Here is a 14,714-nt window from a genome sequence, read left to right on the forward strand (position 1 = left end):
GAAATACCTTAAATAGGAAATCGCAACTTTTTATCAATCACTTGGGAAGGAAAGGTAAGAGAGTTGCGTGCTGCGAGTCCCTTGGTATTAGGCACCCTTTTGTAATAACTGAAATGATGCCACGAGAGAATTCCAACGTAAAACGTGATAGAGGTGCCCTTGGGAAAAGGAGTCCAGATAAACTATGAAACATGGTCAGCAATGCAGGTCGCAGGTATTCGTTTCTCAACCAAAATCCTGTTTTGATTTGCCTTCACATAAAATGGGAAGAAAGATTTGAGTACTTTGCAGAGCATATTGCTGGATAGTCTTTGAAGTTTGGTCTTCTACACGATTTTACAAGAAATTGTAACGCGAGGGTAACGCAGATATGCCGAAGCATTTAATCCCACATGTCAAGTATGTCAAAGTTTCTATGTTTTTTTATTTATATCATTAACATCATTAATATATAATTGTTATTCGAAAGGCTTTGATAAGAAAACTGTCTATTCTGTCAGCGCAATACACAACATGCCAAGCCTTGTTGTTCTTGTATGTAGCTTTTTAGCCAGGAGAAATTCGTACCGTAGCACCAACCTATCGCCTGTTACAGTACAGGCTGCAGCTCCCCCACTTTTTCTCTCTTGTGTGATATTCAGAGGCGTCGCGACCGGGGGGGGGGATGTGGTTGGTGTCACACCTCAGGTAGTAACTATATCCTGTGCCTGTCCCAATATCAATTTTTGACAAAACTAGTAGGAAAGTCAGTTCTTACCATATAAAAATAAAAGTTGCGAATTATATACAGAGTTAGATTGACAAAATGTATTGCAGAGATTTGTGGCAGCAGCTAAAGAATTTCAGGCAATAATCTTTTAATCAGGTAAATTAGTAGACCACACCCCCCCCCCCCCCCAACGAGGCTTGCCTCGTGACGGCCCTGATGATATTAAGGTTGTGGCATCAAAGATAATTGCTGCAGACCACCATGATAGCTTGCCAATTCGTGTAGAGCCCAAACTCCAAATTTTGTTCCGGCGTTAACATATTATGCTTTGTTTAAATTACAACTTTGGACAGTGGGTCCAGAAAGAATGGTAATTGTACGATGGAAGATTGTTGGAAAGCCAAATAAAAGAAAAGTAATTAGAATGCATAAACCAAACCAAGCCTCGTTTTCCATGATATTGCTGAGGGACTTTTTCATATCTGACATAGTCTGGACGAGAGGTGAAAACGTTGGTTGACTTTTATGAACTACAATGACATTCATCCATGAAAGGCTTATCACAATATTCTCCAACGATATTATTTATGGCTTTTATTCTTTTAAGACAGAGTTTGAGCTTCTTTTCATCCATCTCTAGTTTTGATAGCGTGATCACTCTAAAGTTTTGCACAGATTATTAAATGCTGTTGATTTTGGTTCTTACCAGCAAATATTTAAGCCAATAGTATTGTTTATTTTCCCTTTTACAAGTCGATGGAAAGACACAAAGGACAATAGAAAATATCATTAAATCATAAGCAGCACTAACTATTGCTTTTTTATTTTCAAAAAGCTAATACTGAGCGCAGAATGGTCGTTTACAAAGGCGTCAAACATGTTTAATAAAACGGTTCTAGATTTATTGTTTAAAAAGAAAGATGACATAAAATATATAACAGTTACGATACGTATTCTAACCATAAAAATGACTGTATAAGATGGTTTCCAATCATTCAAATAAAAATATAGGGTTATTAACAAGCTTTGTGCATGATTTTTGCAAATTTTGAATTATTTTTTTAAAAGTGTGCTAGCATGACTCAGGGAGTGGAAATTGCCTTAGAAGTTTGAGGAAGGGGGGGGGGGTTGGTTTGTAGGCGCAATGATTGCATGTGAACCTTGGCGTAAACTTGGACGTACCTTCGGATTGAGGTTGATATGGAATGTATTCTAGTGGAAAACCAGCCATTACATTTGGCCCAAAGTTTTGAGTATCCAAAAGATTTTCTCTTTACAGTAGTTCGGTGGAAAATTATTTTAGATTATTATTGGTGTTGCCAGGAGTGTTACTGAGCCCCCTGAGCCCCCTCTCTCTACAGCACTCTACAGCATTCCTTATCTACAAAATCTACAAACTATGGCTCAATTTATCATCAAGTTTTATAAGTTGGATTAAAGAGCTGGAAAATCTTAACTTTTGCTTCATAAAACGCTTTATAGAGTTTGTTTTATTATATATCTAACATCAACACGGTTTGCATATAGCATTAAATATCTAACCACCAGAAATACTCCTTATCTTGCACCATATGCATATACATATTCAAATCACTGATCTCAAAAAAGACTGGATCGAGCCTCTCCAGCCCAGCGTTGAATACAGATAGCAGCGTCCATCTTGAGACCTCGCCCTGTTGTATGAGACTAGAGTTTCAATCATATTGGTTTTAGTTCAACTTGCTTTTTCATAGCAAAATTCAAAGTAACCGTTGAAACAAAAACTTGCAGCATTCGTAAGTGGTGTTAAACATTTTTGCCGTGGTTTTAAGCTTATGTAACGAAGAATCCACTGTTCACCTGTTTTCCTAGGCTTGTTTTCTCTTAGAATATTCAAGAATTTAATGTTTAATGCACAATTTAAAGCGCAGCGCTGTGTGTGCACCATTTTAACAAATGGCAGCCCAAAGCTTTAGGCGCGAGAAGTCTCAAGATGGAGAAACTCGATCGTTTTCTTCTGTTGATGAAGAACAATAGGTTGTTTGATCAAGTTTTTTTAGATCAGTGATTCAAATACAACAACATCAAGTCAAATGAATGTAATGTCTGGTTCATCCACAGATATCCCAGAATCCCTTTTGCTCCTAAAATTCCATGAATTAACACGTCTTTGTCCTAGTACCCGTTCTCTACGTAACAAAGGCCGGTCTGACAGAAATTGTTCCCGTTTTTCGCAACAGCTGAAAAAATATCCTGTTCCTAAACTTTCAACCATTTTGGAGCAAGTTTCTTCGGCTATTCGTTTTGAGTCGTTTGAGCATTCAAAGTTACTTATTTTTAGTCTGATACCGCCAGTGTTTGATTGGCTTTTTATGCTATCAATTTTCTTGTACATTTCCGCAAGTTCTACGTGACCCTTTTCCGCCATTTTTTCGAGAAGCAATCCCCGGACCCCAGTATACTCTGCAAGGTCTACCGGTAAACAACCGTGGTCGTCCCGGGCGTTTACGTCAGCGCATGAATTTAAAAGGAGCGTGATCAAGGACAAGTCATTCTTACTTGCAAATGCGGCGGCGTGTAGCGCTGACCAACCGTGTTTCCCACGCTGCTCGATATCCACTCCATACTCAATAATAATCGATGCAGCGTCTTTGTTTTGGTCCAAACACACTTTCTGCAGCGCTGTGAATCCATGAAACCGCTCATCTAAGACAACCCTCCGTATCTGCATCGTGGCAACGTAATTTAGCATAAGCGTTTTCAACAGTGCATTGTCCTTTCGTTCAATTGCCTCTCTGAAAGAAAATTTTATCCTCAAAAAACTGTTCTCCATTCTCTAAGCAGATGTGAAAACTTTTCTGGTGTGCTTTCTTCTGGTCGATTTGCTGAGGGATCGCTCAAATTTGCCTTCCCACGATTTTCAACACATACTGACTTCACAAGTCGCGATATTCTAATTGAAAGACAGAGATGTCTTTGGAAATTAAAACACGGAAATCTCAGCTTTCGATTTTGAACGATACTTTATCCAGATTCTGTACTCTAACTTCCTGGCCAAATTCAGAGAAAATTTTGATTATGAAACGAGTTTCATGGCTGAGTTTAATTTTCTGTTTCTATTGTAAAAATCCTGCCTGTTTTGTGTTTTTGGTCCACGAACGAATTGTTCCAGTTAATGCTTGCTACTGTAATATAATTTTGCTGCTAAATACCAGAGCTTTTTATGACAAGATTTCATAAAAGAAGACGTAATCTGTCTTTCTCTTTCTCGTTGAAGTCTTTCTCTAAAATATAGGCCAACATCCACGTGCATCCCTTGAAGAACCGGTTGCATCTGGCGGCAGAAGCACCATCCACGTGAGACTGCTGCTTCATCACTGCAGATAACACCATAGGCCGACGATCATTCTAACTGTGCAATATTTCAAGACCTCTTGATGATGCAACGCAGCGGGTTGTTTCTAATAGAGGGGGGGGGGGCTTATTAAAAAGAGGGGGCTTATTTAAAATTTGAAGCAAAAATGCTTTAAAAATGCCCTTGGTCATTTTTGTTATGAAAATGCCATAAAAATGTTCTCAAAAAACTTTGCTAGCAGCTTCGAAAGGTTAATTAATAAATTATAAGGTCCTCGTCTTCTTTCGACATCACCAGAGTAAATTGATATTCCTTTGACATCTTGAAACAAATATCGACTGAAGACTAAGTCGCACAAGTACGTCTTTACACAAATGTGCACTAAATGTGCATTTGAAATTAAGGAACTATTGTGGGATATTTGTAACTACAATCAGATCAACAGTGGTCCAATAACTTAAGGGGCAAAAGTAAAATTCCTATGAATATAGACTTATGCGAGAATTTGCTATATGCAACTATCTTGGGAAGAGTAGGAGTACTGTTCTAAAGAGTAAGGAGGGGACTATGCTGTAGGTGACTTCAAGAAGCCACACCTAGTACCACAAGCTGCCCCTCCAGCCCCCCCCCCTGTGTAGGCGCCCCTGCACTCAACATACTTGCACTTTTCTGATTCTTGCCCTATTTATAAAAGTAAATTGCGATTCGCAATGTTTGGTAGAGGAACATTCACGGTTGTGAAATCCAAAGTATTATTGCCACAAGCGTGTTAATAAAGAAGCTTATTACTTTTGCTTCTTAAAATTATGTGTTCAAGTAATATATAGTGTGCCGAAGAGGTGACGTCATTGAAATCAATTTCTAGAATTTATTAATTTTGACTCCCAAAACTAAAAAACATCGTATAATACCTGTAAATATGCAAAATCAATTGAAAGCATTACGAATTGGCCGAGATACGTGGGCACAGGTTCTTGCATCACAAGACCTCTGTAATTTGGTCTTGGTTCATAACCTTATCATTAATAAACCGTCTTCAAATTCTACTGCATTCACAAGGCTATCCCAAGCCAGTACTACATTCACAGATCAATTTCATCCTAGAACTAAATACAGTTACGATCACATTTACAATTCAACTTCACCTTCCATCACATCCTCAAAGTGATCCCAAGATGGTAACACATCCAAGATCTATATTATTCTAGGACTACAAAGCTACAGTGAATCTAAACCTGTACAAACCACCTTAACATTCTAACACATTCTCGAAGCCATAAAAAGCAAGATAAACATTTAAACAGCAATTTTACCCAGGGACAGCACCTGCAAAACCACGACATCAAAACCATACACAAAATTACTTGCCATTCTCTCGTTCCATCTAATCTTTGAAGCCATGCTAAGCAGGGGCGGCGCCAAGAGATTCGAAGTGGGATGGGAGAGGGAGGCTCCAGGTGATACAATTATTTGGCTAAAAAACTAGCTTTTTAAAAACGCACTAAAATGCGTCACGATCTGATATGCCTACGATTTTAGGGCCACTCGTTATGCTATCATTAAAATGGAAGCGCCACTGAGATTTGTTCAAGTTTTAATCAGTTTGAGATTCAAACAATTCCTTTAAATTTTGTTTTTAAGCAAACGTTTCTTGGTCATACAATAATTTTTTCAAAACCCTTCTTATTTCTAGCTATAATTTCAATTTAAGCTTTTGAAACAAAGACTTTTCAATCATAATTCTATGGCTGGATGGTTCTGGATTCTCATTTAAATTGGTAGGGCGTAAACATTGAAAATGTCATTTAATCCTGACCTTATGAAGCAAGCTACTGAGGTTATATTTTCTTAGAAACGTAAGACTTAAGATATCCACCGATTTTGTTCCGTGGTGGCGCCAGGGGAGGGCTAGGGGGCTACAGCCCCTCCATCGGAAGCACCTAGCCCCCCCCCCCCCCCCATCGGTGGAAACTTTAGGTTATGGTCGGAGAAAAGTTGACAAAATAACGTACAAAAACTGCATACTTTAGTCATTTTAGCCCCCCACCTCTTTGTCGGAAGATTTCTGGCGCCACCTCTGATTTTGTTTAACAGTATTTGAAACAAGACAAGTTGCCTGGTTGCTGCGTTTCTTGTACATACACTTACGTCGAAAATTACTGAATAGATCTCTATAAATCTCTATAAATGCAGTTTTGAAAATGCTATTTTCAAAATATGCTCTACTGACTCGTCGAATAACTTATCGAAAACATTTCTAATAGTATTCAAATGTACTTCCAAACGTTTCAAGTTGTTTCAAGTGAAAAAAAAATTTTGTAAAATTTTCAGATTTTTATAGTTTTTACATGTTTTTTTAAGGGTCACAGATTTTTATAGCTTTTTTACAGGTCGAGGGTATTTTGGAAATGAATTAATTCTTCTTTACAATATGACCTAGTAATTCATCAAAATACTTCCAATAGTGCTTTGAACATATCAGTAACCATTTCAGGTTGATTTGAGTGAAAATCAATTTTTGTCAAACGTCGCAATTTTTTTAATCTATTTGCTCGTAAAAGTTCATAGTTTTTTAATATTCACAAATTTTTCTTTCAGATATCACTTGGAAGCAAACAATTCTCTTCAAATGACTAAGCAAAGGTATCTAATAGCTATTTGGTTATTTCAAACCAAGCATTGGTTATTTCGAAGTTTTTTCCCAGGTCCAGAGTCACATATTTTTTTGAAAGCGACTTAGTTGTTTTTTTTTCAAAATGTGCCTAGGAATTGATCCAAAAGGCCATTAATGGTGTTCCAAACATATTTTTAAGCATTTCAGGTTTGATTTGAATAATAACAAAATTTTACAAAATTTTCAGACTTTTGAAGTTTTTTTACAGGTGCTGGGTCGCAGATTTTTGAAAAATGGCTCAGTACCTTTTCTAAACATATGACCTATACGTTCGTTGAAAATCTTCTAAATGTTGTTCTGGATGTATTTTCAATAGTTTCAAGTTTTTTCGTGTAATTTTTTGCAAAATTCTTTGACTTTTGAAAATCTTTTAAAGGTCCAAAGTCACAAAATTTTTGAAAAATGAGTTAGTTCTTTTTCCCCATATATGACCTAGAAATTCATCAAAACACACCAAAGGGTGGTCATAGCGTATTTTCAAGCAGTTCAGGTTGTTTCCAGTGAAGAAAGTCAACAGTGAACAATTTTTGAGGTTTTTTGCAGTTTCAGGGTTATAGATTTATTCAAAAATGACTAAGTCCTTCTTTACACAATATGAGCATAAAATTCTTCGAAGCTATTTGTAATGCTGTTGGGAAAAGATATTAAGGCTTTTTACAATGTTTTTAATAAAAAAAAAATTTGAAAAAGTTCACCGTTTTTGAAATTTTTTGCAGGTCTAGGGTTAAAGATTTTCAAAAAATTACTTAGCCTTATTTTCAAAATATGAGCTTAAAATTAACCGAAACTACCCAACTTGGTGTTGGGAACGTAAATTAAGACCTTATTTACGTTATTTTGGGTAAGAAAACTTTTTCCAAAAAATTCACAATTTTTGAAGTTTCTTGCAAGGGCTGGGTCATAGTTTTTTTTCAAAAATGATTCTAAAATTCGCCGAAACTATTTTAATTAGTGTTGGGAATGTAGATTAAGGCTTTCTGCGTTGCTTTGAGTAAAAAAAATTTTTTTCAAGAGATTCACAATTTTTTTCTGATTTTCACAGGTCATAGATTTTTCAAAAGTGACTAAGCACTTATTTTCAAAATTTGAGCGTAAATTTCAACGAAATTACCCAAAATTGTGCTGGAAACGTATATTAAGGCTTTATACGGCGTTTGAAGCAAAAAAGTTTTTTTAAAAATTCCAATTTTTGAAGTTATTTCAAAATTTAGAGTCGAACATTTTTTGGATTTTCATTTTTATTTTTCATTCAGATTTCGCGTGAATATCAACCAGATGTCTTCAAAAAATAACAGAAAGGTATTTTTTCAGCATGTAAGGTTGTTCCGAGTAAAAACAAATTTTTGAAAAAATTCACAATTTTTGAATTATTTTGCAGGTCCCGGGACATCGATCCTTTAAAATAATAACTAAGTCCTTATTTTCAAAATATGAGCTTAAAATTCACCAAAACTATCCGAAATGGTGTTGGGAAAGTAAATTTAGGCTTTTTGCGTTGTTTCAAGTAAAATAATATTTTTGAAGAAATTCACAAATTTGTTAAGTTTTTGCAGGTCTGGGGTAATAGATTTTTCAAGAATGATTAACTCTATATTTTCAAATTATAAGCCTAACATTCAACGAAACTACCTGAAGTGGTTTTGAGAACGTAAATGAAGTCTTTTTATATTCTTTAGAGTAAAAAAGGTCTTTTTAAGATAATTCACATTTTTTGAAGTTTTTTCAAGTTTTAGCATCAAACATTTTTATATTTTCATTCTCACTTTTCTTTCAGATATTGCTTGAATATCAACCAGATGTTCTCAAAAGATTACAGAAAGGTACTTTTTTCAGCAGTCAATGTTGTTTCGAGTAAAAAAGAAAGTTTTGAAAAAATTCACAATTTTTAATTTTTTTTGCAGTTGTGGGGTTATAGCTTTTTTCAAAAATGACTAAGTTCTCATTTGCAAAATATGAGCTTAAAATTCATCGAAACTACCTGAAGTGATGTTGGGAACGTAACTTGAGGCCTTTTTCGTTGTCTTGAGTAAATAAATTTTTGTGACCCTCCCGGCTGATGTTTTGTGACAGATTTTCCACATATGACCTAAAAATTGTTTGAAAACACTCCAAATGGTGTTTTGAATGTATTTTCAAGCATTCAGGGTTCTTTTGAATGAAAAAATTGTATCCAAAATTTGCAGATTTTAAGGTTTTTTTACAGGTCCGGGGTCACAAAACTTTTGAAAAATGAGTTCGCTCTTTTTTTCCATATATGACCTAGAAATTCATCAAAACACTCCAAAGGGTGTTCATAGCGTGTTTTCAAGCATCTCAGGTTGTTTCGAGTAAAAAGATTTTTTCCAAAATTTTTCTTCTTGCAGGTAAGCGTCGTAATTTTTTTCTGTTCACGAATTTTTCTTCAGATATCACTTAAAAGCTGACAGAAATTTCTTCATTTGACTACAAAAATGTAATTGATATTTTTGTATTTTTCAAGCCCTGATTTCTTTGCCAAATTTTCACATTTTTGAAGGTTTTTACAGGTCCGTGGTCAGAGATTTTTTTGAAAAATGATTTTGATGACTTAAGCTCTTCTTTCCACATATGACCTAGCAATTCATAAAAAGCTCTTCCAATATTGTTCTGAACGTATTTCCAAACATTTCAGGTTGCTTGGAGTGAACAAATTTTTTTTGGAAAATTTTTTTAGTTTTGATGTTTTTTACAGGTCCGGGGACACAGATTTTTTAAAAATGACTGAGTACTTTTTTCACATAAAATCTAGAAATTTGTCGAAAACATTACAAGTGGTGTTCCGAACTTCTTTTCAAGCATTTCAGATTGTTTCGAGTAAAAAAATTTCCAAATTTCTTCACTTTGAAGTTATTTTACATGCGGGGTCACAGATCTTTTGAAAAATGACTTTTTTCTTATTTCCACATATGACGTAGAAATTCATCGAGAACTCTCCGAATGGTGTTCTGAACCTATTCTGAAGTATTTCAGGTTGTTTCGAGTGAAAATTTTTGCAAAATTTTTACATTTTGAACATTTTTACAGGAAATGATTTAAACCTAGAAATTCATCTAAAACACTTGAAGAACACTTTGAATGGTGTTCTGTACATAAAGTCAATCTTTTTCGGTTGTTTGGAATGAAAATTTATTCTTGTCAATGTTTGAAATCTTTTTTTCTTCTTTTTCTAGGTAATGGGTCATAATTTTTTTAGCATACACGAATTTTTTCTTTCAGATATCAATTCTAAGCTCACCAAAATGTTTTCAAATGACTATAAAAAGTTATTTGATAGTTTTTTGGTTACTTAAAGCCTAGGACATTTTTGGGTTTTTTTCACTGGTCCTGGGACACGGATTTTTTTTCTTAAAAATGACTAAGTTCTTCTTTCACAAAATATGAACTAGAAATTTTTCTAAATGTAGACCATATTATAATAACGATTGTTTTAAAGTTTGTTTTTCTCTTCGTAGGGATGACCTAGGTGCCTGCAAACTTTTTTAGGCTTTGGTTTTGACTTCACGCCAGCGTGTGCATTCCAGTTTTCACCCACAATCTCATGGTATCGTGTTAAATTCTTTGAATATATGGTAAATCCAAGGCCATTTGGTTGCACCAATTTTGCTGCACTCCGTCAAGCTTGTTTTATGCATTTGACCACGGTACATAGAATAATTTTATCTATTATAAAATCAGGAGAACATACAATAGATGCTTTGGAGCGCTTTCCATCCTGGGTAAGTTTTCTATATCTAGTCATTTTGCTGTAGTAAACACTTTTTTAGTACACCAGGAAAGTATTTCCACTGTAATATGTGGGTAATTCAGTGATAAAAAGCACCACATGATGCTTCAGTTTCTATATTGAAAACTTCGTAGAATTTGCCTATCGTTCATAAATGGGGCAAACATATATCATATATCATATAAAAATTTAATTGTCTAAGGAATAAACAAGCATTTTAGACATATTGACAAGCTAAACAACAAAGATTTATATGAATGATACAGGAAGATTTTCAAAAAATAGAAATGTCCAGTTGTCTTATTTTATCTGTCAAAAGTATGACAGCTAATTTACACAATGTCTATATATTAACAAAATAATGTGAAATGGAGTCATAACATGGCCATGCTTGCACCCTCCTTTGATAATCGATCAGCTTCTTCATTGCCAGGTTCTCCTTGATGACCTCTTACATGAATCTTTGAAAAATAAAGAAAGGCTTCAAACACATGTAAACAAACCTTGTCATGTTAATTTATTATTAATAATTTTATATTAATAAGATAAAGACTAAATCTTTTATTGCCGTCCTATTTGTCTATAGATAGTTGAGCAAACAATTATTATCTTTGCAACAAGGTGACCCTGAAAAATTGTTTTTCTTTGTGCAAAACAATGATAAGTTGAGTAAAATAGTGATTCTGCATTCAATTCTATACCATTCATAGCCATCGGTAGCAAAGCTCTAGAAAAAATTAATTATGAACTGAGAGGACTTCAAATTCTATATTTCTTTGTGAATGTAAAACACCACTCTATACCCACAAATAGGAAGAAAGAAAGGCTTTCACAGTTCTGTTTTTCTCCAACTTATGACTAACAGCCTTTCAAGAACCACTTGCTTCTATAAAATAATGGGAATAGTGGTGATCTAGGTAATTTAGTCTCTCATGTTTAATGATGTCAGTTTGGCATGAATTTCAAATTCATGATCAATATGACCTACCCAATTCACCCGCACTTTTTGGCACAAGTCATCCAATCTTTTAATATCTTCTTGGTTCTTTACATTGCTTCCTGCAGCCGATTTCCAGCCGTTTTTCTTCCATGCCTGTATCCACTTAGAAACGCCTTGAAAATTAAATAGCAGTCTCTCACATATAAGCAAGAGCAATCTTTCCAGAAATTGTTTAAAATAATATCTATTCATTAGAAGGAATTCAAGGTGTGCTAAGTTTTGCAAAAAACACATTGCAGACAAGTCTCTACAAACGAAACACATACTATGTAGCTGAAAACATACAATTTATTGTATACATGCTATCTGTCCGAATCTCTAGCTCATTCATGTTATTTTTCACAGCTTGTTCAAGGGCTCTGATTGCAGCCTGCAACAAATAATGAAATTATCTTTTAGGGAACAAAACAACTGATTAAAACATTTGATTAAAATTTAAGTCATAACCGAACTGAACACACAAAAGACTGGTAGTATCTCTATTTAATCAAAAGCTACATGTCTTTTCACAATAAACATGGGCATCTTATTTAAAGGTATCCTCTGGTAGCCTTCTCTGCTTACAATTTAATCTAAATGTATATGTGTCAGGTTCCTAGATTTTTATTGCACAAAAGAGTCATATTATGCGAAACTTTGTCTTGAACTGATTAAATGAGACCTCAAAACAAGGGACAAAGTTTCCTGTCATTGAAAAGATGCCTATGGAAGTCAAATACTAAAAATACATTAAATTAGCAAAGCAGGTCAGTTTGATTTTAACAGGAGCACAATGAGGATCCAATATGCAAAACAAGCAATTTTGCAGGACCACTTCCTTGTGTTATAGACAAAACTACATTTTTACAAGTTACTTTCACTGCATACCAGAGTCTCAAATCACCAGAATCAGAAAGCTTACTTTTTGCACATACTTGTAAGTTTACATGACATGCCTTGCTCATATCCTGAAAGTCATCACACCTTCTAATTACCAAAGGCAGTAACTCTTACATTTAGTTCAGCTCTTTGGTTGGTTTGAAGACCCTCCAATCTTTCTGACAAATTTCTAAAAGACAATAAAGTAAGAGCTATTTAGCCATGGAAAACTTCAAATATAAAGTTTGCATTTGAAATTGATTGTTAAGAAATCCAGCAGATTAACTTTGATTATCAATTCAGGATTAATAAACAGTCTATAAAATATCATGAAGTAAAGTTTTTACCTTTTATCATCTCTCCCCCAGTAAACTCCAATTCCTGCACTGGCATTTCCTTTTCCATTATTGAAGCAACCACCATCTGTATATACAACAGGAATGCTAGAGTGTGGTGTTGATGTTGTAATTAAGCCTAAAACAAAAGAAATGATGTTAATTGAAGAAGATTTTGAGAGTCAATTACTAAGCATATTCAATTAAATTCATTGCACATTAAACTGTACAGCTATTAAGGAAATCCAAATCGACTGAACACACCCATAATTGAAAATACAATTTAAATTGAAGATTATTATTCAATAGGAATACTCTGAGCCAAATGATTGCTAAATGTTCTAATGAAAATAATGAGTCAAATGTAACTAAGATAATTTGATCTTGTGAAAGATGAACAAAAAGGATGTATATGTACACATACCATTGACCTTGGCTACCAACCCAGAGGCCTTTCTCTTTGGAATGATACCTGTAGACTTTCCCTAGTAGATTCAATAAACACAGTATTTGAAATAAGAGATTGTGCTCCCATCAATGCTTGATCAGAAAAATTTGAAACTGAAGCCAGTCTGCTAGTTGTTATGTAAGAAAACATGTATAATTTGGGGTAAACATAGATTGCCTTGTTGAGGGGCAAGCTGCAAAGGGGTCATGATAGGCTACAGGCACAATGTTGTGGTTTTTACTGATAATAACAAAATCCTTGAAGTTCAAGTGTGGATGATATAAGCTAAGAGTATACACTTTACAAAATTTGTATGCAACCCAAGTTAAAGGAAGTCTCTGATCTAGGGGATGATATAAAGTTTGCCAGTGAGCAGAAGGTTTCTTGATACTCCTTTGGTAGACTATATGCAAGTATATTACACTGATCATACAAATTTAATTTTTCTCTGTTTATTCATACCATGGTAGAGCTTAGTACTCAAGAAAGGCATTTGAGTAAGGTTATCAAGATTTCTGCAATTGATATATGGAATATATTATATCACAAAGATTTTGGTTGAACTTTATTTAGTTTCCACAGTTAAAAAAATCAAGGTTCTAAAATGGAGCTATTTTTAAGGCATGCAAAAAGGATTACAACTTTTTACTAACCCTCATAAAATCAAGTGCTTCATTCCTTGTTTTAAATTTCTTGAATCTTGCACCTTTGAAGCCATTTACCTGCTGTTTACATTCATCCCTAAAAAAATCAAAAGACTTAAGCTTTCCTGCACCTACACAATTCATGTCATTCGTTTCTCCTCTGTCCACGACTAAAATTGCATTTAGTCATAGTGAATAACAATGGTCCTTTTGATCAGAAACTTTGGTCTCGCATAAATGGATTTCTAATAATTTGCTACTTATTTATTTACAAAGGTTGGAAGCAACGAAAAGTATACTTGCTTAATTGTAGATAACTTCAATATGAAGTCGGAAACTGCTGTTTAATCAAAATGGTATTTTTATTATAAAGAAAACTCCAAAATTTTGTTTTCATCATTAGTGTACTGATTTTTTTACCTAGAGAGAACTCCTTTACAGGATATTAGTTGCTGGTACCAAAATATTAAATAACGTCAAACAACTCAAAAAATGGAACTTGAAAAAAGTACTACAATTGTTCTAGAATTGAATGCTTAGCCTTACCATGTCTTATAAATACCACACTGACGACCAGATTTGACAGCATAAAACATTCTTAAAACCGAAGATGTTAAGGTTATTAGCCGCCTTCTGACCATCTACTGCTCTCTACGACATAAACTGCCAAACAAACTAACATTCATTTTATCCTTCGAATTTATAGGCCTATTCCCGCCATATTTGTATATAACCTCGTTTACATACAGATGTTTATGGCAAGAAAAGACATCCGGATGTGACATCTTGTCGCACGTGTGACATGTGTCGATTTTATGAAAAGATTCTTCTGTGAAATATGAATCGGAATTGTTTATCAAGAACTTTATAGTGTCGTTGTTGCAAAAGAACAAGAAGACTTTATAATATTCATTGGAGTAAATGATCTAAGCAAACCGCAACAAGAAAAGCCCACAAGCTGCGGGCAGAA

The 14,714-nt window shown here is 34.5% G+C and overlaps 1 protein-coding gene across 1 annotated transcript; it reads right to left on the reverse strand.

The window, feature by feature from the left end:
* Nucleotides 1–10,606: 10,606 nt before the first annotated feature.
* On the reverse strand, nt 10,607–14,498 carry LOC135688942 (ribonuclease H1). Its single transcript, XM_065206010.2, has 8 exons — nt 14,291–14,498; nt 13,754–13,841; nt 13,077–13,137; nt 12,665–12,791; nt 12,453–12,507; nt 11,745–11,829; nt 11,448–11,572; nt 10,607–10,920 (listed from the first exon to the last, which is right to left on the reverse strand). The coding sequence occupies exons 1-8, from the start codon at nt 14,383–14,385 to the stop codon at nt 10,834–10,836; spliced, it is 723 nt and encodes a 240-aa protein (XP_065062082.2). The 5' UTR covers nt 14,386–14,498; the 3' UTR covers nt 10,607–10,833.
* Nucleotides 14,499–14,714: the final 216 nt, after the last annotated feature.

Source organism: Rhopilema esculentum, chromosome 9 (assembly GCF_057945365.1).
Source record: "Rhopilema esculentum isolate cy_ngs chromosome 9, ASM5794536v1, whole genome shotgun sequence".
In the NCBI taxonomy this organism is placed as follows: domain Eukaryota; kingdom Metazoa; phylum Cnidaria; class Scyphozoa; order Rhizostomeae; family Rhizostomatidae; genus Rhopilema; species Rhopilema esculentum.